This window comes from Herpailurus yagouaroundi, unplaced genomic scaffold (assembly GCF_014898765.1).
Source record: "Herpailurus yagouaroundi ecotype Mexico unplaced genomic scaffold, PumYag 160, whole genome shotgun sequence".
Taxonomy (NCBI): domain Eukaryota; kingdom Metazoa; phylum Chordata; class Mammalia; order Carnivora; family Felidae; genus Herpailurus; species Herpailurus yagouaroundi.
The window spans coordinates 26,096,619-26,123,011 of record NW_024412401.1 but is presented as its reverse complement, the minus strand read 5'-3'; the positions used below and the strand labels follow the sequence as shown (position 1 = coordinate 26,123,011).

The 26,393-nt window shown below is 38.4% G+C and overlaps 1 protein-coding gene across 2 annotated transcripts in view; it reads right to left on the bottom strand.

Moving 5' to 3' along the window:
* Positions 1–26,393, bottom strand: part of TMEFF1 (transmembrane protein with EGF like and two follistatin like domains 1) — an 81,449-nt gene that overhangs the window by 40,881 nt on the left and 14,175 nt on the right. Inside the window, exons 2-5 of one of the 2 annotated variants that reach the window (XM_040481827.1) lie at positions 18,822–18,931; positions 11,379–11,508; positions 6,622–6,648; positions 4,206–4,305 (exon numbers count right to left, since the gene is read on the bottom strand). In XM_040481827.1, the coding sequence (XP_040337761.1) occupies positions 4,206–4,305; positions 6,622–6,648; positions 11,379–11,508; positions 18,822–18,931 (367 nt within the window). The remainder of the gene's footprint in view (positions 1–4,205; positions 4,306–6,621; positions 6,649–11,378; positions 11,509–18,821; positions 18,932–26,393) is intronic. The other variant, XM_040481828.1, reaches the window with a different exon arrangement.

Below are 26,393 nucleotides of genomic sequence, written 5' to 3'. Positions count from 1 at the left end.
TCTCTGACCCTCCCCTGCTCATGCTCTGTCTCTGTCTCAAAAATAAGTAAATGTTAAAAAAAAAACAAAAACAAAAACAAAACTATTAACAAGAAAGAGAGCTTTAAAGCAAGAGAAAGATTTTAGCTGCCCTTTCGAAACCAGATAGCTTATAAGCATTTCTTGTAACGAAATGACATTTCAAAATGAGAAAAGATAAAATATTTTTTAAATGAATACCCATACCTAAAAATATAACATAAAATACAATATCCATTACAGATATATTATAAAGGAATATTTTTCAAACTGTAGGTCATAATCACCAGTGGATATTGAAGCCAATTCCAGCATTTTTTAAGAAAATAGGACAGAAAATATTTGAGTACCTTGCATTTAATAAAGGTAGGTATATATTTCATAGACTTTTGTTATACTTAATATGTATTATCATAATGTATAAACATACACAGTGCTGGGTCACAGTGTATATCTATTTCTTATATGGAGTTGAGTTTAAAAGAAGTCTGAAAGTCACTAATACAAAACAGACAGATAGGTATGGAGCATTCTAGATGGCAGCTAAGGCATAAATAAGGAATGTAAAAGCAGCTAGTACTCAGAGTGACTAGGAGAAGACAAGGAAAGTAAAGAAATGTCATGTGGGACCAGACTGAAGAGGGCAGTGTTTTGTTTTGTTTTGTTTTGTTTTAAGTCATCAAGCAGCAGTCCTTGAAGTAGGGAGGGGAAGGAAAAAAAAAAAAAAAAGAGGTTACAGTGGGAGAGATCCAAAGCAAAAGAAACTCTTAAAAACTGAGAACAAACTGAAGGTTGAGGGGGGGTGGGAGGGAGGGGAGGGTGGGTGATGGGTATTGAGGAGGGCACCTTTTGGGATGAACACTGGGTGTTGTATGGAAACCAATTTGACAATAACTTTCATATATTGAAAAAAAAAAAAAAAGAAAAAGATAACAGCATTCCTTCTAGGAATAAAAAAGGCCAATACAGAAAAAACACTCTACTGGAACTTAGGAGAATCTGCCCCCTAAAACTCTCTGAATTTAATCCTTAATTTTCACAACTGTAAAATGAGAGGACTAGAATAGAAGATAAATTTTAAGATCCTAGGGGCACCTGGATGGCTCAGTCGGTTAAGTGTCTGACCCTGATTTCTGCTCAGCTCATGATTTCATGGTTCATGAGAATGAGCCCCAAGTCGGGCTCTTCACGAACAGCATGGAGTCTGCTTGGGATTCTCTCTCTCCCTCTCTCTCTCTCTCGGTCCCTCCCCTGCTCACACTCTCTCTATTTCTCTCAAAAATAAATAAATAAACTTAAAAAAAAATTTTAAATCCTACTCAACATTCTCTGATTCTGGTAGAGTTTATAATAATTAAAACATGACATGAGTACTTGTTCTGTAAGTAAGACCTTTTGTATTTAATAACTACAATATTATCTTTTAATTTAAAAATTATATTACATCTTCCTAATCAAGGCTTGATGGCTACTACCACATCTGGGCATCTCTCAAATTTCCTTACTGAAAAGGTCTGGTTGGCTAGGCCAAAACTACCCTTAGGCAAACATGTCAGTATTCACGTGGAAGTAACCACGAAAAGACACAGAAGGTGTTCTGAAGGAGTTAAATAACCTCTGTATAACTTTCTTGATACCATGCCCATTTAAAAGTTTTTTAGGGGCGCCTGGGTGGCGCAGTCGGTTAAGCGTCCGACTTCAGCCAGGTCACGATCTCGCGGTCCGTGAGTTCGAGCCCCGCATCAGGCTCTGGGCTGATGGCTCAGAGCCTGGAGCCTGTTTCCGATTCTGTGTCTCCCTCTCTCTCTGCCCCTCCCCCGTTCATGCTCTGTCTCTCTCTGTCCCAAAAATAAATAAACGTTGAAAAAAACAATAAATAAAAAAAATAAAAGTTAAAAAAAAAAATTACAATAACCATTGAGATACATCTAAATGGTTAGGCTCAACTGCAATCAGTAAGAAGTATTTTATACACTCAAAGATTAATGTTCCTAAAATTTCCTTCTGTCTCCTTTCCTAGTAGGATCAACCATTTTAGTTTAATGACTTTTCTAGGTAAAGCTTTCAATTGCTTCCTTAATGTTTTCCTATTCTTTGCATTGATTTCCCGGCCTGGACTTGGCTGCCTGTCCCAGTCTATGTGCTCCTTGGCTGTCTCCTCGGATTGCATGCTCCTTTCTACTGGTAAGCTCTTCCGTGGTCTGTACCCACTTTCTTATGCTTAAAGCCTGTATCTGCAAAAACAGTGGTTCCAAGCTCTCAAATAGACACACAAAATGAATTTAGTACATACAAGGGAGTTGCCCTAATTGGGCATAGGGTATATGTCATATCATGAGGTGGTGTACATAGAAAGATGTGTATTTTACCATAGATGTCATATTTGGGGCTGCCTCTGAGACTAAATGGAATCTGTTCTACTTCTAAGCAAAAGATCTCTATCTCTTTCAATTAAGGGATGAAAAATAAGAGCAGATAAATGACTAAAGCAGGACTGACTGAACAGAGGTACCATCAAAGGAATAGAAACAGATCAATGGACCAAGCCAATCAATCACTGACAACTATTTTGACTCTGAATACCTTTATGTAACAGTCCTGAGAGAAAACACTAAAAAGAACTAAATCTCTACAAACACACACACACACCCAACAGCGTTTCATCGTGCCATATCATTAGCACAAAGTGAGAAGAAGAGAACATAACATCTATTATCTCTTCTCTCTGTAAGTCCATATCTCTCATTGCTCTATAGACCCACATCTACTTTGCAAAACATGTTCTTCCTAATCAAATCACTCGTACTGAAATGAATGGACACATGTCAATCCAAGTGACCAACATGTAGAAACAGAGCAAACTGAAGTTATACAGAATTCATTTTTTACTGAACTTGTGCCAGTTCTCACCAACTCTGATATATCAAGTAAATTATCACACTTCAATTTTACCACATACCCAAATAGCTGATTTTGAACCATAATCCTGAAAATGGTGTCATCTTGACTTATAAAACTCACTTTGGGTTGTTAATTAAACCATATTACTCCTATTCAGTGAGAGACCTGAATATGTTTAGGGCTGAATAAAACATGGGACCAGAAAACACACAGTGAAACTATGTGTAAGGAAGAAAGTGCAAATCTCTACAAAATAAATGTTTTAAAACATGCGCTAAGGGGTAATTGGGGAAGTGAAGATCAATTTGTGCTATAAGGTCCTGAAGTCAGCATTAAAGCTTTTAGAATCAACTATGGAAAAAGCAGGGGCGCCTGGGTGGCTCAGTCAGTTGAGCATCATATTCTTGGTATTGGGTCAGGTCATAACTTTGTGGTGGTGGGACTGAGCCCTGTGATTGAGCCCTGCATCATCATGGAGCCTGCTTGAGATGCTCTCTCTGCCCCTCCTCTGCACACTCATGCTCTCTCTCCCCCTCCCTCTCAAAACAAATATACTTTAAAAAAAAAAAAAAAAAACTATGCAAAAAGCAAACACCACAGGGAAATGAAAGTCTGAGACTGGAATAAACAAACAGGAATCTGATGAAAAGAAGAAACAAACATGGCTATGTTGATGATGTCAGTATCATTACTATTCGACCAAACCCATGTGGAAATTGGACAGACAATGCTGTCCAACTACAAAACCCACAATCCTGAAGGCTGAACATTAGTGAGAAAATAAAACAATATAATGTCAGTCTGTACAACTAGGATTTATAAAAATATTTTTTACTTATGTATAATTACTGTATCTAAAATTTTGAAGCAATTTTGGATTTTTCTTAACACATTGAAATATATGAAAAATTCTGTGTAAAAATGCAAGTTAAGCAAAAGAAAAACTTATTGATACTGTTAGAAAGTATAATGGTAGGATAATTCAGAATAAGGGTATTTTTGATGAATAAAATTAGCACTTAGCATAAAATATATAAAACGATCAAAAATAAAGACAGGTAAAACTGAAAATATTATATGTGGAGTCTCATTCTAAAATATAACACTTTAATTTAAAGAGCTATGATATTATATCAACATAAGAAAGTCAACAGACCAGCAGTAAACAAAAAAATAAAGAAGGCACACACGAAATATCTAGAACCAGGTTAAAAGATACCTCTCTACAATAGAACAGTACTGATTAACCTCCACATAAGTGCATCCCTTTCCCTCAATCAACTCACCCAACATTTTCTGCATCTTCATCACACTCAGCTTTATATTTGCAAGGTCCACACTTGGAGTGTTTTCTGTGAACTTCTGCCCCTGACCCTTCCTCTTCTGCTTAAAAAGAAAAATTAAATTTTCAACCAAAAGTTGGTTTCCTTTCCAGATAAGCTTCATGTTTTCAGCAGCCATTATCCCATTTCTGCGGAAAATGTACCTGTGCTCTTGAAAACAATCAGTTCCAAAATCTATCAATGCTTGCATCCAAAAATGTTGCCAATACTGAGTACAACATATTCTATGAGGAAAACAAGTATTGGTGCTAGCAAAATAATCCCTTAATCTATGTACGAAAGAACACTACAGGTTTTGATAATTAATTGCCTTTAAAAGAATTACCATATAACATTAAATAAGAGAGAGAGAAAATAAAACATGAGCAATAAATTTGGTACAGTGATTACCTTACCCTATGCAATGCCAGTTAACAAATAAATGATTAAATGCAATAGAGCATAACCACTTGCTCCTCACATCAGTTTCATACCTGCCTTTCTTATTACATAACTAACAGGATTCAAAAAAAAATATTTATCTCCAAATTTGTAAAAGGAAAGGGGTCTCTTTACAAAGGACTTGCCTCCTTTTCTGTTTGCCCACTTAGCACACCAAAAATACCCAGAATGCAGAAGTGTGTGGATCTCCTATGATCTGGCACAAAAAACCAGTGGTTACCAGTAAGTCTCCAACTCATATCCCACATTCAAGGGATTCTACATTTCTGGGCTCAACTAGAATGAATCCTACCCTGATAATCTCAAACTGGGCAGGGAGATCTGTTCTGAAGCCAATTTAGGGATTACAGTTTACTCAAAGGATCTCTCATTCTGGTTTAGGAAATAACACCTTCTTCAGGGGGTGTCTATCGGTAAAGACATTACAAGGCAAGTCCAAAAACCTAACATACCTATTTGGTAATACTTTCAAACTTTCCATTTTTAGTGTCTGCATGCACTTACTTTAAGTAGAAATCTTTCCCAAATTCTCATGAACACTCCCAGATTCCAGGGATCATAATCCTATTATTTCCGAGGCTTCAGAAACATCAGGAAATCGTATGGCCACCACAAGCTCACTTAAGTTTGTACACTAATCTGAGCAAACGACTTAGCCTTTCTAAACTCATACTCCCTGAAAAGAAATAGTCAACCTACATTCTCAGAGCAAGACATCCAGTATTTACATGACATAAAAAAAATCATGACATCAACTTCCACTTCTTTGGTATGGAAACATGACTGTTTCCTTACTGAATATCTGACCACAAAGACTAGACTACATGATCTCTCTTAAAATCCTTTCCAGTTCTAAGATCTAGAATTGATGGTCTGATCCTTCACATGTGATCATGAAGCTTCTGCTTGAACATGTCCCTTTAAATCACATTCTATTGTAGGATAACTTTAATCTTTTTTTTTTTTTCCCTGAAATTTTCATCTCCAAACTTCTTCCTCAGGATGGTTCTTCTATTCTCTAAGTGACCTTTGAAGTGCCTTCCAACTCTGATATTTTAGGATCCTACGAAATGTGGAAATCTGGAATAAGGTTTCAGATAGCATTGAAAGGATCATAACTGTAGTTTTCATTTGTATGAGTGTGAATTTTACTAGAGTAAGTTTTCTTTCAGTGTAGGTATCCCCACAGTACCTCCAGCATTACTTTGTATACAGTAGACACTCACTAAGTCCTACAGCTTCATTAGACTATGAAATAAATGAGCCATTCTTAATTCTGACAATTTAAACTCTTGCTATACACTATTACCAGATACTACTTTTTTAAACAGCAGAAATAATTTATATATTTGTAAAATAAAATCAAAAACATACACAGGAGAATTTTAATGGCATAAAGTCTAGATTCCACTACAATTATTCTGTAAGCCTTCTCTTTGCCATGCACAATTCACTCCAGAGTTTTACAACCCAGCATCTTGAAAATTCCTTAGGAGCAAAAATTTGTAAGCAAGGGGTGGGAGAGTTACAAATACTCTGGTCCAACCCAAAATCACTTGTGTGGATGATCCCAAGGAGAAGGCACTTTGGTGCAATCTCAATTTAACAGGAGCTACATTTCTGCTTTGTTTGTCAACAAAGCTTTAGTGAGACATAATTGTATGAAACAAAATGCCTAGGGCTAAAAGGGACAGAAGGGTTGGGTGTAATGGCTAAAGGCTTCTTTCTGGAGTAACGAAAAAAATGTTCTAAAATGGACTGTGGTGATGAATGCACAACTCTGTACTATACTAAAAGCAACCGAATGGCGCACTTTAAATGAGCAAATTGTACACTGTGTGAATTTTAACTCAATAAAGCTGTAAAAATCAGAAAATGACAGAAAACAAATGTCCTTTAAGGGGTACTTGAAACTTACCTCCTTCTCCAGATCCAGAGCCATTATCTAAGAAGAAAAACAAACAGTGAATAGAAATACTTTCGCTGGAAATGTCATCTTATCCAATAGTCAAATTTCTCATCAAAAATCAAACTGCAATAGCAATTCTCATTTTTTGACATCAAACCGTTTATTCTTATGTACCTATTCCATGTTTTTCCCCAAATGTTAATTCCCTGGACACACAATCATCTATAACTCATACATCTTTGTAGCATATTCAGGAAGTATCCAGGTGCCCTGCACCGAGTAAAGACGAATAAATACTGTAAAATAAATGGCTATATAAAAATAATTTTAATTAACTCACTTAAAAGGTAAAAAAAGAAAAAATTTAATTTTGTAAAAGCTTAAGAGGAATAATGAATAAGTTGCTTTTATTAGAAAGGGAGGAAAAGAGCTTTGGGTCTTGCTCCAAAAATCTTAATGAAATCTGTGGATAAAGGCCAAAAGCCAAAAGGTAAGAAAAAGCCTCAAGGCTTAAAAGGAAAGAACTTCTGAGCTGAGGTTTTCATATTACTGACGAAATTAGCTTCCTCTAGGAAACCTCACCAGAAGGACTCACACCAAGGTGTAGGTGGGACACTTGTTACTAGTGAAATTAAAAAGCCTCCCTCAAAGTTACCAGCAAAAAGTCGGCCTAAAATGTAATTAATATAAAATGTTTATTTTATAAATCCTAAAAAGGCCAACATATGATGCAGAGCATGTTGAAGAGAGGATAGTGCTATAATATCATCAGCATGATGCAGTAAAAAAGCAGAGATGGCAAAAGAGCTTGACACACTTTATCCAGCACTTTCAGGGGTTGGGGGGGGAAACACATCCTCAGGAACCCGCTCCAGTTCTTCAAATGGTTCCCCAGAGTGGGAGATAACAGCCTTCACAATATTGTCCCTTTCCCTTTAATCTCCTTCAGACAATAATCAAATTCTCAAACATAGTGGAAATAGGAGGAACCGGAACAATACATGTTTTTTGTAATATCCACTGCAAAATCTTCAAGGGATTTTATAAAGTCTAACAACTGTGCTCAATTCTGATTAACCAACCACAAATAATTAGATCTGAGTACACAAAGGAAAAGAAAAAGAAAGAGTAGAAGAGCAGAAAAAAGACAAAGAAGGGAACTCAATTAAAAAATTGTTCTAGGGGCGCCTGGGTGGCTCAGTCGGTTGAGCGGCCGACTTCAGCTCAGGTCACGATCTCACAGTCTGTGAGTTCGAGCCCGGCATCAGGCTCTGTGCTGACAGCTCAGAGCCTGGAGCCTTCTTCGGATTCTGTGTCTCCCCCTCTCTCTGAACCTCCCCCGTTCATGCTCTGTCTCTCTCTGCCTCAAAAATAAATAAACATTAAAAAAAATTATTAAAAAAAAAATTGTTCTATGACCAAACTTTTTTTTAGAAAAACACTCCTTTTTGGGGCACCTGGGGGGCTCAGTCAGTTAAGCATCCGACTTTGGCTCAGGTCATAATCTTATGGTCCGTGAGTCAGAGACCCACATTAGGCTCTGTGCTGACAGCTCAGAACCTGGAGCTGGCTTCAGATTCTGTGTCTCCCTCTCTCTCTGCCCCTCCCCCGCTCATGCTCTGTCTCACTCTCAAAAATGAATAAATGTTAACAACAAAAAAATTCTTTTTTGAAAAAATTAAAAAAAAAAAGGAAAACACTCCTTTTTTCCTTCCATTCTACATACATTGACTGGGTACATATCATGTGGTAGGCAACATAGTAAATGGTAGGAATAAATTGAATAAGATAGCCCCAGTGCATGAGATGCTCTCAATCTGTTTTCAACCCATGCTAAATTTTAATGAATATAATACCTCAAACTTTCCTTTTGTGTCCTTTAGAAATCTGAAATAGGAGCACCTGGGTGGCTCAGTCAGTTGCGCGTCCGACTTCGGCTCAGGTCCTAACCTGGCGGTACATAAATTCGAGCTCTATATCGGGCTCACTGCTGTCAGCACAGAGTCCACCTTGGATCCTCTGTATCCCTCTCTCTGCCCCTCCCTGCTTGCGCTCTCTCAAAAATAAATAAACAAACATTAAAAAATAAAATAAAATAAAGATAAAAATTCTGAAATATTGTGACTACTCTGATAATGAGTTGAGTTCTTCTTGTAGATTGTATTTTCATCATTCATATGCCTTTCCCCATCCACACAACTCCACCCAAACCCTGGGACTATAATATACCTCCCCAGATAGGGCATCCTGCCCTCCTGTTGAGAAGCAACTGATCCAGCTGAAGACAGATGTGTCAGATAAATGAAATACAGTATGATATATACATAGAGATACACACAAAGTGTGAAAAAAACTCTGTCAGGAGATGCCACAGGAGAAAAATTTCACAGAGGAAAAAAGGCTAAAGCTCTAAGTAAGCATTTTGCAAGTAAACAAAAGACTTATTTCTAGCAATGTCCCACCAAGCATCTAACAAGATCAATATAGCACCTTACAGCTTAGCTTATTCAATCCTCACTTAACAATCCCAAGAGATGGTATCCATTTAACACTTTAAATAACTGGGGCTCAGAGTAACTAAGTGACTTGTCCAAGGTCATATAGTAAATAAGTAAATAAGAGCTGGAGGGGGGCGTCCTGGGTGGCTCAGTCAGTTAAGCATCTGACTTCAGCTCAGGTCATGATCTCCTAGTTTGTGAGTTCAAGCCCAACGTTGGGCTCTGAGTGACAGCTCAGAGCCTGGAGCTTGCTTCAGATTCTTTCTGTCTCTCTGTGCCCCTCCCCCGCCCATGCACACTCTCTTTCTCTCTCTCAAATATAAACATAAAAAAAAATTTAATAAAAAATAAATAAGAGCTGGAGTTAAAATTAGGTCTTTCAACCCCAGTGCAGTGCTCTTTCCAATCTACCACCCTGATTCTAATGTTTACCATTCACTGCCTATCAAGGCACTTTGTGTCTTAAACACACGCTCCTCATAAGAGACACATAATTAATTTGGGATTGTAAAGAGCTCCATATTCTTTTTTACTTTTTTTTACATTTTATTTATTTTTGAGAGAGAGAGAGAGAGACAGAGTGCGAGAGGGGGAGGAACAGAGAGTATGGGAGACACAGAATCCGAAGCAGGCTCCAGGCTCTGAGCTGTCAACACAGAGCTCGACATGGGGCTCAAACTCACAAACCGTTGGATCATGACCTGAGCCGAAGTCGGACACTTAACCAACTGAGCCACCCAGGTGCCCCTCTTTTTTAGTTTCTAAACCAAGTCTGTGAAACACAATGTACTTAGAGAAGTATACAAGAATCACAACAAATGATAGTCTATTGGCCTGAGAACATAATCGTTTCACGAAGCACATAATTATTTGATGTAGGGAAAAGAATTTGTTATTGTCCAAAGAAAGGCCTGGTCTTTGCCCACAGCTTTTTTGTATTTTCTTTTTAATTTTTTTAAATGTTTACTTATTTTTGAGAGAGAGACAGAGCGCAAGCCAGGGAGAGGGAGAAAGACAGAGAGACACAGAATCCAAAGCTGAGCTGTCAGCACAGAGCCCCGAGAGCCATGAATGAGATCATGACCTGAGCCAAAGTCAGAGGCTTAACCGACTGAGCCACGCAGGCACCCCTGCCCTCAGCTCCTTTAAGGTAATCTACATCATACCTGCCAGAAGTGTCTCGTTTCAGGAGGGTGCTAACCACATCAGATGTTAGGGTGGGGCTGGCCACACTCTACAGTCTTAGGGTAGAGGGTTGGCCAACCACAAAGACCAGCCACCTAATTTAGAGTGGGGGCTTTCAATCATATGGTATTAGTGGACCTGGAGTTTGAGATCAACCACATGGACAATGGATCATTCATGCTTATGAAATGGAGCCCCAGTAAAAATTCTGGACACAGGCACTATAATACATAGGAAAATAAATAAATAAAGTATATCATATAGGAAGTGTCTACACCTATACTGCTAACCTTCATACAATAATTCTAATTACAACACTTCACTTGCATCCCTGTCCCCAAATACAAATGCAAGTAAGAAACTTACATTAGTGCCTTCCAAAATTAACTACTACTGATTCAGGAAGGAAAAGAGAAATAAATACAAAAACCTGGGGGAAGATAGGTGACAAGGATTGGCAGACAGAATAGAGAAGATATAAAAAGAGACAAGCTTGGAAAGAGACACATCCTGGGATGCCACTAATGACTTTCTATAAATATTCTCCACCCCTTTCCCCTGCCATGAAAATAAAACCCAACAAAATGGATCCCATGTAATTTCCACCCCAAATGTCGTTCTAATATTCAAACCATAAGGCAAAAGACAGGGAAAGACCCCACGAAATTTCACCACCTGGGGTTAAAAAGCAACAACACAAGGGGTGCTTGGGTGGCTCAGTCGGTTAAGCATCTGACTTCGGCTCAGGTCATGATCTCACAGTTCATTAGTTTGAGCCCTGCATCAGGCTCTGTGCTGACAGTTCAGAGCCCGGAGCCTGCTTCAGATTCTGTGTCTCCCTCTCTCTCTCCCCCTCCCCTGCTCACATTATCTCTCTCTATCTCTATCTCTTGCAAAAATAAACAAACATTAAAAAACAAATTTAAAGCAACGACATGAAATGCAGACAAAAAAGAGCCCCTCCACTCCCCAAACAACTAATCCATAGAGCAGTTCTGGGAATACATCTCTGACTGGAAATTGCCTTTTAGAAACTATGATGGAATCATCTCTAACATTTATTCAGAAGAGTATCACACATACCAGAGTAGCATGGTCCTCTTGCTACTACTGTTATCTCTTTCTGGTGCTTACAAGCAGCCCTTCTGAGAAAGCATTCATTTTGATAAGTGTCCCCATTTGATCCACAGACAGGAATGTAATTTGTATGGCACTGCAAAAGAAACAAAAATAAACTTTCAAAACTAAGCAGGAATATTAATAGTTCACTTCATATTTATGAATGTAATACCATAGTACTGTGACATACTTCTACAGAATAGTTTGTTCTTTTGCTTGGTTTAAATAAAACAGAGTTATACCATTTTCTCACACCTTTTTTCACATTTATAATGAAAATAACTATCAACTATCCATAAAGATAAGAAAATCCCTGTGCTATCTAGTGCATTTGCTTGCTATAAAAATCCAATGAGGTAAGAGAGAAATTCTTGGCTATGTTTATAATAAGCTAATAAGCACTAATTATATAATGTCATTTTATTAAAATCAAAATTCATTTATTCAATACCACTGGAATGCAAAGTCCCAAGATAAATGCTATAGAAAACACAAAGAAATACATGATCTCTGGGTCTACCATCCACGTAACTATAGGCTAGCATCATTGCCATTTCCTCCACCTAATGCATCTACCTAATAAAGTTGTTGTGAAGATTAAATAAGAGAAATCCATCTTTAGCATTTATATCTGGCCATGGTAAATTCTCAGTAAATATTAGCTGGTTTTGCTATGCTATCATCACTTCTGAGTCTTACGTAGTTGCCCACGGTCATAGCTAGTAAGTGGGAGACCCACAATTGCTCACAAGTGATGTATTCTAACCACTACACAGTTGAGTTATTCAGCAGGGTGTTACCATGTGTCATTTGGTGGTAGTGAACAGGGAGCTTAAAATCGTGCCTGAAATTCAACCTAACAAGCACATACCCAGGAGTGAGAGCATGAGATGGAAGGAGAAGACCTGCTGTTCTTTGGTCAGTCTGTTTCCAGGGGTCTCTCTTAGGAGCCTCTCATTATGCTCTAGGCAAATGAAAGGATTTGGCGATTTTCACAACATGCAACTTCTGACGTGGGCACTGACTCTAACCTAAGGTCCGCCTCCTCCATACTGCCACCCTTGCTGGGGGAAACAATTCTCCCTATACCTTCTATTTAGCTAGAAGAATGTAATTTGAAGTAGTTTAGAAAGGTGCGGAGTGTACAACTCTGAGCCACATCCATTCAAGCATGTATTGTGTGCCTACTGTATGTCAAGAACTTTGCTGAATATAATAAGTAAGAAAATAGCAACAAGATTGTGATGGTCAATATTATGTGTCAACCTGACTAGGCCCCAGGGTGCTCAGATTAAACATTATTTCTGGATGCTCTCTGAGGGTGTTTCTGATTGAATTTCCGTTAGAATCAACTGACTAAGTGCCCTCCCCAATGTTGGTGGGATCATCCAATCGATCTGAGGGCCTGAATAGAGCAAAAAAGTAGAGGAAAGGAGAACTGGGTCTCCCTGCCTGACTGCTGGATTTGGGACAAGGCTATTCTCCTGGTTTTCAGGACTTCAGTCTTAGACTGGGACTTACACCTTCATCTCCCCGGATTCTCAGGCCTTCAGACTTGGACTGGAACCACACTATCAGCTTTCCTGGACATCCAGCTTGCAGACAACACATCATGAGACTTGTCAGCCTCCATAATCAAGCAAACCAATTCCTTAAAATATATCGTCCCCTCCCTTTTCCCCTCATTCTGTGTGTGTGTATTTCCTATTGGTTCTGTTTCTCTGGAGAACTCTAATACAAAGGTCTAATAAGAGGGCATGCAACACCTAGCAACAGCAGACATTGATAAATTCAGGAAAAAAAAAAAAAAAAACCAGTCTGGAGTATTCCAGGGAGAAGGAGAAGGATAAAGAGGAAAAAAGAAAATAGGAGGAAAGTCGTAGGCACTCCTCTTTGGATATAATCCAAGTATTCACAGAAAGATGCAATACTGATCATTTTTCTTGCTACAAAATAAAAATAGCTTTGTGTATATAATGTCACAAGATATAATAGCTCTTACTAGCAGACTGAAAAAAAACAATTTTAGACTTTATTTAAAATCCTGTTATTATCTGTTAAAATGTATTTAAATTATAAGCCAGAAATTATAATATGGTTAATAATATTAACACTAAAAGCATACGGAATCATAAGCAAGTTTTTTAAATTAATTGAAAGATACTGCTAAAGAAACCAGCAAATAAGTGTTTAATGGACATAGGAGGTGATTTTTCTTCAACTGGCAATCACCTAGGTCTAAATTGAACGGATTTATAAATTATAAGAAGGCAGAATAGTCAAAGGAAGGTTTGTTCAGCAGGAGGATCAAATCATGCTGTAAGCCCTGAGGCAGTTTGCTCCTACAGGGCAAGCAACTTGTCTTTAAACATCTTTATATCCTCAGCATCTGGCACCAAGCACAAAGCAAGCCTTGGATAAAGGCTTGGATAAATATCTAGTGATCTCAACTCCTAACTTTTATTTCTCTTTCTTGCTTTGCCACCAGGTAAGACTGCAAAGGATTCAGACAGATCATACAAGGATTTTCTAGCTGTCCAAATATGTGACAAAGGTCAAAGAGGCTATTTCTTTATAATCTTAAAGTTGCAAGGAAAGACTTTCAATTAATGAAAAGCAGAATCATAAAGACAAAAATAAAATAAATATGATACAAAAACTTAAACTTCTTTATATCACACACATATAATATATATATTAACATGAATTTAAATTAAAAAAATTATTTATATTAAAAATTATAAACAAAATGAAAATGACACTAGAATAACTTCTTCAAAACTTTTGTACTCTCAATTAAAAAGGAACACTCTAAGGTAAATACTACTGAGTGGTTTAAAACTTAAAAGAGAAACTAAAATACCTACAATTGACCCTTAAATAACATGGGTGTTAGGAGTACCAATCCCCCGCACATCAAAAACCCATGCATAACTTTTGACACCCCAAAATCTTACCTATTAATAACCTGCTATTGACAAGAAGCCTGACCAATAACATAAACAATTAACACATATTTGGTATGTTACATGTATTATATATTGTACTTTTACAATGAAGTAGGCTAGAGAAAAGAAAATGCTATGAAAAAAATCACATAAAAGAGAAAATACATTTACAGGACTGTACTATAAAAAATCCATGTATAAGTGGACCCACACAGGTCAAGCCTGTGCTGTTCAAGGGTCAATCGCATATGCCTGTAGAACGTACAATATTTCTAGAAGGAAATACAAGTAACAGATGTTGCCTTTAAGAAGAGCAATTAAGGGGCGCCTGGGTGGCTCAGTCGGTTGAGCATCCAACTTCCGCTCAGGTCATGATCTCACAGTCTGTGAGTTTGAGCCCTCCATCGGGCTCTGTGCTGATGGCTCAGAGCCTGGAGGCTGCTTCCGATTCTGTGTCTCCCTCTCTCTCTCTGCCCCTTCCCTGCTCATGCTCTGTCTCTCTCTGTCTCAAAAATAAATAAAAACATTAAAAAAAAAAAAAAAAGAAGAGCAATTGGTAGTCTGGAGTGAAAGACATTTTTCATTGTATTATACATCTTTTTTTTTTTTTAATTTTTTTTTCAATTTTTTTTTTTATTTATTTTTGGGGCAGAGAGAGACAGAGCATGAACAGGGGAGGGGCAGAGAGAGAGGGAGACACAGAATCGGAAACAGGCTCCAGGCTCCGAGCCATCAGCCCAGAGCCTGACGCAGGGCTCGAACTCACGGACCGTGAGATCGTGACCCGGCTGAAGTCGGACGCTTAACTGACTGCACCACCCAGGCGCCCCTACATCTTTTTTTTTTTTTTTAATGTTTATTTTTTTTTTAATTTTTTTAAGTTTATTTATTTTTGAGACAGAGAGAGACAGAGCATGAACGGGGGAGGGTCAGAGAAAGAGGGAGACACAGAATCAGAAGCAGCCTCCAGGCTCTGAGCCATCAGCCCAGAGCCCAACGCGGGGCTCGAACTCACGGACAGCGAGATCGTGACCTGAGCTGAAGTCGGACGCTTAACCGACTGAGCCACCCAGGTGCCCCATATACATCTTCTTATATAATGTTCAAGCTGTTGTCAATCCTTCAATGTATGTAAATGGGCATACATTACTCTTTTAAAAAACATAAAAACGGTACCTATATCACAGGTTCTCATGGGAGTTTATGAGTTATAGAGGCTTTTATATATATGGATATATATATATATATATATATATACACACATACACACATGTGTATATATATATATCCATATGTATGTACACATTTAGAACTATTAATGGATAATGCTCAGCATAGTAAGCAATATATAAGTACTCAAATAGTATGCTATATATAGAGTATGCAAATGTCTTCACATATCAACACAAGGAGAAAAGAAAATACTCCAAAAAAATGGGCAAAGAATATGAAATATGAATTCACAAAAAAATTGTCAATAAACACATGGCAAATTTTCAATTTCTCTAACAATCAAATGAAAATTTATTTAAAAAAAAAATTTTTTTTTTCAATGTTTATTTATTTTTGGGACAGAGAGAGACAGAGCATGAACGGGGGAGGGTCAGAGAGAGAGGGAGACACAGAATCGGAAACAGGCTCCAGGCTCCGAGCCATCAGCCCAGAGCCTGACGCGGGGCTCGAACTCACGGACCGCGAGATCGTGACCTGGCTGAAGTCAGACGCTTGACCGACTGCGCCACCCAGGCGCCCCCTCAAATGAAAATTTAAAAAAAAATTTTTTTTGGCCATACAGATTTACAATTTAAAAGGACTGAAGGGTGACTGGTGGCTCAGTTAGTTGAGAGTCCAACTCTTGGCTTTAGCTCAGGTCATGATCTTGCAGTTCATGAGATCTGTACTTTCAGCGCAGAACCTGCTTGGAATTCCGTCTCTCCCTTTCTCTCTACTTCTCCTCTCATGATCACTCTCTCTCAAAATAAGTAAACAGTAAAATAAAAAAAAATTTTAAAGGATTGACAAAACCCATTACCAAGAGGCTAAGAGGAAACCAGCAGTCAAATGTACTGTTATTGATGAGAATGTTATCTGTACATAAGCATCCACTGGCTCAACAATTCCACATCAAGGAATTTAACCTAAAGAAATATAAGACAGCTGGAAGAGGGAACAGCTTCAGTCTTCCCAATACAGGAGTGGCTAAAACACCAGTAAGAAACCGCCAATCTTTCTGGCTCAATGAACCAAAGAATAGCGTTCAGGGCAATCAGAGCCACTAAAAAGAGAGAAACCCAGAAAGGAAAGAGTCAGAAGGGCCTTCCAGATTCTGTATATAAACTCAGATCAAATTTCTGGCTGATTCCCAAACCACTCATGAGGCAGATTCTAAGTAGCCCAGGCAAAGACTAAAAGAAATGAACCGATATTTGCGTTGCTTCCCACAACAGGGAAGAGAATGTGCAGTTTGAGTTCAGCCAACTTAATTGCTTCCAAGTGACAGTACTCTTCAGAGGAACATAACAAAATTCAAACACTCTAAAACATATCATTCACAATGTGTACAATAAATTCAAAATTACTCTAATACAAAGAAAAAGGAAAACACAATCCATTTTCAAATGAAAAGACAATCAACAGAGATGATCCCTGAGATGTCCCAGATGCTGAAATTAGCAAAGATTTTGAAGCAGCAATAGGATCTAAGCTAGAGGAAAATATGCTTGTGATGAATGAAAAGACAGGAAATCTCAGTCAAGAAATCAAAACTATAAATTCTAGAAATAAAATATCTTAGGGGCGCCTGGGTGGTGCAGTCGGTTGGGCGTCCGACTTCAGCCAGGTCACGATCTCGCGGTCCGTGAGTTCGAGCCCCGCGTCGGGCTCTGGGCTGATGGCTCAGAGTCTGGAGCCTGTTTCTGATTCTGTCTCCCTCTCTCTCTGCCCCTCCCCCATTCATGCTCTGTCTCTCTCTGTCCCAAAAATAAATAAACGTTGAAAAAAAAAATTTATAAAAAATAAAATATCTGAAAATAAAAACTCACTGGATGTAATGAATGGAGAAGAGAAGAAAAGATTAGGGAATCTGAAGGCAGATCATAAAAAATTATCTAAGGTGAAGAACAGAAAGAGGTAAAAGTTCATGAGGGCTTAGTAACACTATATACACCAATACCTTCTTTTAAGGAAAGAAGCCCACTTTAGTTGCTATCCCTTTCAAGAGTGTTTAGGGAGCAGGCAGGGAAGCCAAACATAACACATTGAAGAGAACATTCATTGCATGAGTAACCAGGTAGGTGCGGGCACAAGGTCAGTTAAACCACATCAAAGATAGCTACTGTGAATAAATAGTGCATTATAAAGTCCCTTTTGACTATGAAGGGTCTGTGTAGCTGGACAATAGTATATCTCCCTCCCTACTCTTCCTCCAATAGTTTAAAGTTTTCAGAGATTTCATATGCAGCCTCTCTGATTTTGATTCTCATTACAGTATCATAAAAAAGGGTAGAAAACATAAAAAAGGGTAGAAAAAAGGTAGAAAACATCTCTTTTCAGATGGAACATATAGGAACTTGCTGAGGTTACAGGGTTACTGGAAATACTGACTGTCCTATGCTTTTGTCTCTAATCTCTGTACCCTTTCCTTCCTTTAAAATCCAAAATGATGGGTCCAATTAGAATAAAATGATAAGTGAAAAAAATTCCAGTTTTGTCTTTGTTTCATCTCAAATCCTAAATCAGGGACCATCTTCTGAGCAACTTTTTGAAGCCAGATTATAATTTAATCCCAGCAAATAAAAAGAATTGAATGTAACAGCCTTTGCATTCCTTCTTTTTAGCTTTTTTTTAGACAACACAATCACAACCTAAAAGAGCATCTGAAAAGCAAAGATGTTAGTCTGAGGTTCCTCTGTCTAGTTTACCTCTAACCCTGACCTACCCTGAGGCACTGAGTCAGCCATGTTCTTTGGCATAAAGAGATGAGACAGTAGCAAATAAAAATGAAAGGGAAGAGCATAACATATAAAGAAGCTGAATCACTATGTTGTACACCTGAAACTAACGTAACACTGTGGGTCAACTACACTCAAATTAAAAAAAAAAAAAAATTTAATGGAAAGCAAAAAAACTAGAAAGAGAAGGAAAGGGGGAAAATTGCCAACGTTTTAAATAAGAAACTCATTTCTTTTCAGTGACAAGTAGAACTTACATTTGAATAGAACTTTTAACATTTTTTCAAAGCATCTTCACATCTATTATTGCCAGTCTGCCCTCTTAACTCAAAGAAAGAAGCAAAGAATGTACAAATAATAGTATTTCATCTGACAAAAAAAAATCAGTGGGCTGGGAAGTCCAACTTCTTTATGGGATTCAAGGTGCTTTAAGCTTTTTAATTTGAAAAATGTAGAATGATAAAATGTTAAAAATGTAAAATTCTTCAAAATAGGATTGGTTTCCTCACCTGAAACTGACAGGCACATTTCAAACCATCTCCATCTTCTTTACAGACTCCTCCATATTTACATGACGATTCATCACAAACTCTTACATCAGACTCCCTCACATTTAATTCTGAAAAAGAGAAAAAAATGTTTCATACGTCTTTTTGTATCCAAATGTCCATATATAAAAGAAAAAAAACCTTAAAATGTGTTCATCATCTCATTCACAGTGTAACAAGACACAACATACGAAAAGCAAGGACACAAAATGTTCAAAATTCCCCAAAGAGAACCTTGCATAATAATATGCCTAATAAGCAACCCAAACCAAAATAAAACTCAAAATTTCAGGATTTCACAGAATTCCCAAAGGTAAATCTCCGAATTTTTCTAGTTGGCTACCAACAGCTTAAGACAGTTTTCTTACCATTGTCTTAATATCTTAGATTATTTTTTAATAGGTTTTTAAAAACTAATCTCTACACCCATTGTGGGGCTTAAACTCATGACCCCCAGATCAAGAGTAGCATGCCCTAACGGCTAAGCCAGCCAGGCACTCCCTTAGATCATTTTTCTAGTGATTAAGTTACTTTTAAGGAGAATAAGAATAATTAGAAGAAATCTTAATTCTTTTGGTACCTAAATAAATTTCAGGTGAACATAATTCATTCTAGACCAACTAATTTAATTAGAAAAGAATTCTAAAGTAAACCTGAATATCATACAATTGATATATATGGAGCATTTATGTGCACAGAATTAAAAAGACTAAAAATCTCACTCTTAAAATTTTTTAATGACTTAATTTCACTCTACCACAGGAAGTAGCTCCAATCAACAATACTAGCATTCTGTGGCCATTTTGCTCCTGCTCCAAGACCATCCGGTCTTGCTCTGGAACTATCAAATTAAGCTACCTAGAATCATATGGAAGTAAGTAAAAACCACTATAATGCAATTTTTATATTCTATTAGGAATGAGACATACAACAACAAACAACAAACAATAAAATTACAGCAACAATAACAAATAATAAATAAATGATTATTTTGAAAACCCATTCCATTGTACAGGTAAAGAAAGAAGTCTGGGAGCAGGATGGCCTAAAGTAGCTTCTGACTCTGTCACTCAGTAATTGAGGGACCCTGGGAAGGGCACAAGGTCTCCTGAACCTCTAGATCATGATGAAGTCTTGGCAAAAAGATCTCAGGGAGCATTTCTCCAGCATTCCCCCTTCCTCCATTGTTTTCTATTTCTAGATTTCAAAGCAGGACTCAGTGGACTCAGAGACACAGAGTCCAGTGTCTCTGTATCTAATGGCATCTGTCCTGGTGACATTTCATTGGATCTCTCTGCCCCGTTTGTTCTCACTGCTCTGCAATGGTGTCTTGGGTGTCCTACTCCTCAGAACTGACCCTCCAAAGAACTGGCAGTCAAGTACCTAAATACCCAAGGAGTCCACAGTACTTATCTGAATAACCACTCTCAACCAAGCACTGCACACTAGGTTAACTATACATCTATGTAACTATAGGTTACAAAACTTTTTTCTTTCCCTTAAATGAACTCACATGTTTAAAAAAAGACTTGAGCTGAAACTTAAAACAACAGGAAACTACTAGAGCTATTTTGTTGTTCTCACTGTTTCACAAACTATTTCAGGCACAGATGATCATCTTTTAACTCCTTTCACCTTGGCTATCTGGCTATGGAGGCTCTATGTTCTTGGTTCCCCTCATCTCCCAATTTTTGCTTACTCATCCTTCTCCTCCTTGATGACTTGCATTAGTACTTGAGACTCAATCCTAAGTGTGGGGCTTGCTTTTTTTCTATATACCCTCATTCCTACTGGGAATTTGCACAAGGTGCCGTTCCAAATACACTCTAATGTACATCTTGAAACCCAAGGAAGATTAACTAAATATTAATAAAGAACCGCTTTGGAGAAGAGGATAACAATGCATAATATTTTTGTTCAACTACATGCTTAGTCAATTTTACGGGCCATAGAAATAAAAAGAATTGTACAATTTGAGAAATAAAATTGAGTGCATTTCTCCTCCTTTTCTTTGTAGCCTTAAACTTCACACTGGGTTCCAATACAATCAGACATATAAAACAGGGATAAATTTTTTTTTGGGGGGGGGGGATCAAGATCATGGTCTGAGTAGCTCTGACTTGCTACTTGGGCTTGAGAATCTTTGAGGTATGTTTTACTTATTGTATTTTAAAAGTACAATGGCAGTGGGGTGCCTGGGTGGCTCAGTCAGTTGAGCATCCAACTCTTGATTTCAGCTCAGGTCATGATCCCAGGGTTGTGGGATCCAGCCCCGCACCAGGTTCTACACTGAGCATGGAGCCTGCGTGAGATTCTCTTTCTCTTTTACTCTGCCCCTCTCCCCACCCACCCCACAAATAAATAAAATTATACAATGGCCTTGAAATCTAGAACCTAAATAATCCCTGATACTAAGATTCACACATCTCTGGAGACTGAGGATTGTTCAAAGCATATATTTGTTTGGGCACCTGGGTGGCTCAGTCAGTTTAGTGCCCGACTTCGACTCAGGTCATGCTCTCACAGTTAGTGAGTTTGAGCCCCACGGCCGGCTCTGTGCAGACAGCTGGAGCCTGGAGGCTACTTCAGATTCTGTGTCTTCCTCTCTTTCTGCTCCTCCCCCTCTCATGCTCTGTCTCTTTCTCTCAAAAAAAATAAATAAACATTAAAAAAATTTTTTTTCAAAGCATCTATTTGCATGAAGGACTAAGAAACATTTTAGGACAATAATCATCCTTACTAAAGACAGGCAGAAAACCTTGGTTCAATAAACAGAGCTTGAACAGGAGGAGTGGTCCTGTGCACAAGATGGTGTCTATCACTTGGACTACTCCGCCAGCCCAGCCCCAAGAACTCAACATAACAGAGGAGCTACAGTGAGAAACTAAATAGCAGCTTTCGCTAAAAGCTCTGAAACAACAAGGTATAAAGAGTTCTGCTTTGATGTCCACACAACAAGACAGAATAGCGGGGGAGAAAAAAGGCTGGGACACCTCAAAAGCCCCAGCATCAGCACCACACCTGGCAGAATGGCACAAAGCCAAGGAGATAATCGGGCGTAGAGATACACCTCTGATATCTAGGGGCAACAAACATGGCAGGAGGAAAAAGATGTGCCATGTGGCAGTGGCCAGAATACATTAGTGAGCCCACATGAAACACCCTTTGGTGATTCCAAGAATAAACCTGGAGGGAGAGCAATCTGGGGAAGCTAGAGGTTCCACATTAATAGGTGAGGGCAAAAGTCATGAAATTCTGATTACACTGGCTATTAGTCATGTTTCATTTTATGCCTACCCTGTTATTAAATTCATGATATTTTTGTGTGTATTAATGCGTTAAATGTGATTATTTAGTTGATCCAGGAAACAAGTATCTACTATATATCTACTACTATACTAAGAAATTGGGGCACACAGAAAAATATTAACAGGGAGCCTGTGATCTTGCTAACATATGGAACAATTACTAATGCGTTCAATATAGTCTATAAGGAGAAAATGTTGTACAGGCTATAATTGCTCTAGGAGTTTCAAGAAGTAGGAGATAAAGGGCCGCCTGACTGGCTCAGTCAGAAGAGCATCTAACTCTTGATATCGGGGTTTTGAGTTCAAGCTTAACATGGGGTATAGAGATCACTTAAATAAAAATATAAAAAATAAACTTCTACAAAAAGAAGTGGATAAAAATGGATTTGAGGCAGAGGATGCAGGGTCAAAGATGTCAAGACTTGCACTGACTTTGAAAACTTAGTAAGACTTTTTTGCTGATTATAAAACACAGGATTTAGGGGCGCCTGGGTGGCTCAGTCGGTTAGGCGTCTGACTTCGGCTCAGGTCACGATCTCGCGGTCCGTGAGTTCGAGCCTCGCATCGGGCTCTGTGCTGACTGCTCAGAGCCTGGAGCCTGTTTCAGATTCTGTGTCTCCCTTTCTCTCTGACCCTCCCCCATTCATGCTCTGTCTCTCTCTGTCTCAAAAATAAATAAACGTTAAAAAAAAAAATTTTAAAAAAAACACCACAGGATTTTCAAAAAAACAAAACAAAACAGGGGTACCTGCGTGGCTCAGTCAGTTAAGCATCTGATTTCAGTTCAGGTCATGAGCTTGTGGTTCATGAGTTTGAGCCCTGCATTGGGCTCTGTGCTGACAGTGCAGAGCCTGCTTGAGATATTCTCTTTCTTTCTTTCTTTCTCTCTCTCTCTCTCTCTCTCTCTCTCTCTCCCCCCCCTTCTTTCTGTCCCTCCCCCACTAGTGTGTGCACTCTCTCTCTCTCTCAAGATAAATAAACTTAAAAAAAAAAAACAATACAGGATCATTACACAGAATTTAGAAACAACATTTAAAAATAAAGAATGTTTTCGGGGCGCCTAGGTGGCTCAGTCAATTTGAGCATCTGACTTAGGTTCAGGTCATGATCTTGCAGTTTGTGAGTTCGAGCCCCATGTCAGGCTCTGGGCTGACAGCTCGGAGCCTGGAGCCTCCTGCGGATTCTGTGTCTCCCTCTCTCTCTCTGCCCTTCCCCCACTTGCACTCTGTGTGTCTCTCTCTCCATCTCAAAAATAAACATTTAAAAAAAATTTTTTTTTTTTAATTTTTTTTTCAATCTTTATTTATTTTTGGGACAGAGAGAGACAGAGCATGAACGGGGGAGGGGCAGAGAGAGAGGGAGACACAGAATCGGAAACAGGCTCCAGGCTCTGAGCCATCAGCACAGAGCCCGACGCGGGGCTCAAACTCACAGACCGCGAGATCGTGACCTGGCTGAAGTCGGACGCTTAACCGACTGCGCCACCCAGGCGCCCCAAAAAAAATTTTTTTAATAAATAATGGTTTAATTTCCCACACCATACAATACTGAAAGAGAATGTTCTTATCTAGGAAAACAATATAAGTGAAAGTAGAGACACAAATAAATAACCGTACACATAAATATGAATACCAGCGGTTCCCAAACCATGGTCCTTATGAAAACTGCTCTCTTAGATTGCATTGTACCTTAAATATACATTTAATGTACATTAAAATCAAGTAAGAGTTTCATTTTCTCATTTGCAAGGGGAATAAAGTCAATGGAAAGAATTTTCTCATTTTAAAAGTTTTTCACATATTTCTTAAACCTTCAATATCTGAGATTACTTCCTTGATAGTTGTCAACAAAACCAATGTTCCTCAAATAAATAAAGAATATTAATAAACAAAACTCCAACAGTGTTTTATGAGAACACAAGCTCATGAATGTACATTTTAAGTTGTTTTGTTATTGTGGCAGTCACAGCTAATTACCTACCCTGGATCTACTCTTACTTTGTAAAAGAACCCCAACTTTGTTCAAGGAAGCAAGATGCTCAGCTAAATAATCTGTATATCCCAGATCCCCTTGCAATGTACCATAGTTCCATATGTAAGCACTGTCCCTTCCTCCTTCATTCTTCCATTCTTTGTCCTGCCTGGAGAGTAAAACCCTTGCCTAAGATTGTAGCAGCCATCTTACATATATGATGATGAAAGCTACAAGCTAAAGATGGTAGACCAGAAGGACAGGAGCAAGAGTGTGGAAAGAGAGAATTATAAAATCACCACACCTCCCCTGGATTTCACCCATCCAAACTTACTGTCATAGGAAATAAACACATAAATAAATAAAGCCTTTATCATTTAAGCCACCATTGGTCAGGTCACTGATACATGTAGTAAAACATAATCCTGACATAATGACTGCATATAAATTTAATTAAGATAGATATTTCTAAGCCAAAACCTTAAATAATTTGGTGGTACATTCCAGTCCACATGATAAAATTAATTTATCATGAACATGACTTCCTGCTATTCCAATTTCTATCACAAATTTGAGAACCAATGCCTTAGCTCAAACTCAGTACAGAAGGAATTCTATTTTGGGATCATCTTCTGAATGTTACTTCTTTTCAAGTATTCTGTACAATACCAGGCATCAAGAGGGCACTCTACCTGTCGATGATGATGATTACATAGCTGCCTTCCTGAACCCAAAATGGAAATTCAGCAAAATAGATGAGCCATTACTAAGGCCCTCAAAAATCAATTCTCCAAACAGAAATATTTTACACAAAGAAGCACTCAGAAAAGTGGCTCAAAACAAAAATATTTTGCTCTGGTTGCAAATGTGCCCATCACACAATTCTCTAAATGTAAAACTTCTCTCAGAAAAACAAAGAAAGAAACAAAAAGTCTGTCTCAATTTTCATTAAGATCTCAAAGCTGGGAAACCATAAACACTAGAGAAAGGAACCCTACTCACTCTGAACCTGAGCAGCCAAAATCCCCAACTTTTGGCAGCGCTAACTAGGTTCAGGTTACAGTTCAAAATGGACCCCTTAGAGGGCACCTGGGTAGCTCAGTTGGTTGAGCATCCAACTTCAGCTCAGGTCATGATCTCACAGCTCGTGGGCTCCCTGTCAGGCTCAGTGCTGACAGCTCAGAGCCTGGAGCCTGCTTCAGATTCTGTGTCTCCCCCTCTCTCTGCCCCTCCCCTGCTCATGCTCTAACTCTCTCTGTCTCTCAAAAATAAATAAATGTAAAAAAAAATTTTTTTAATTAAAAAATGGACCCCCTTAGCCCTCCAGAATGATAGGATTTTTCTACCACCACTCCATTAAACAGAAGGGAATCTTATAAGATAGCTAACACCAATGGAGAGCCAAAAGTGAACAAACCTTGCAAGATGTTACAATAGAATTCAGGACTTCTCAACCTCAGCACTACTGACATCTTGGGGAAGATAATTCTTTGATGCATGGGGCTATCCTGTTCACTGGAGGATGTTTAGCAACATTTCTGCCCACTACTCACTAGATACCAGCAGGACTATCCCAGCTGTAACAACCAAAAATGTCTTCAGACATTATCAAATGTCCACTGGGGAGAAAATTACCATCCACTGAGAACCACTATCAAAGATGACCAAAGCCTTGATTAAAGGCTTTATGTTTCATTCTCTTCACTATAAAGAAAATTAAGTCCAATAAGCAGCAATCTCCAAGACCTCTGCACATTACCATGGGTATTTTTTTTTATATTAAATATATTGTCAAATTGGTTTCCATACAACATTCAGTGCTCATCCCAACAAGTGCCCTCCTCAGTGCCCATCACCCACTTTCCACTCTCCCCCACTCCCACCAACCCTCAGTTTGTTCTCAGTACTTAACAGTCTCTTATGGTTTGCCTCCCTCCCTCTCTGTAACTTTTTTCCCCTTCCCCTCCCCCATAGTCTTCTGTTATATTTCTCAGGATCTACATATGAGTGAAAACATATGGTTATCTGTCTTTCTCTGCCTGATTTATTTCACTTAGCTGAATACCCTCCAGTTCCATCCACGCTGCTGCAAATGGCCAGATTTCATTCTTTCTCATTGACCATGGCTATTTTTCATTTCAATAGAGGGACCTAAATATATTGCCTCCAGGGACACCGGGTGGCTCAGTCAGTTTAGCGTCCAACTTTGGCTCAGGTCATGGTATCATGATTCGTGGATTCAAGCCCCGCATCC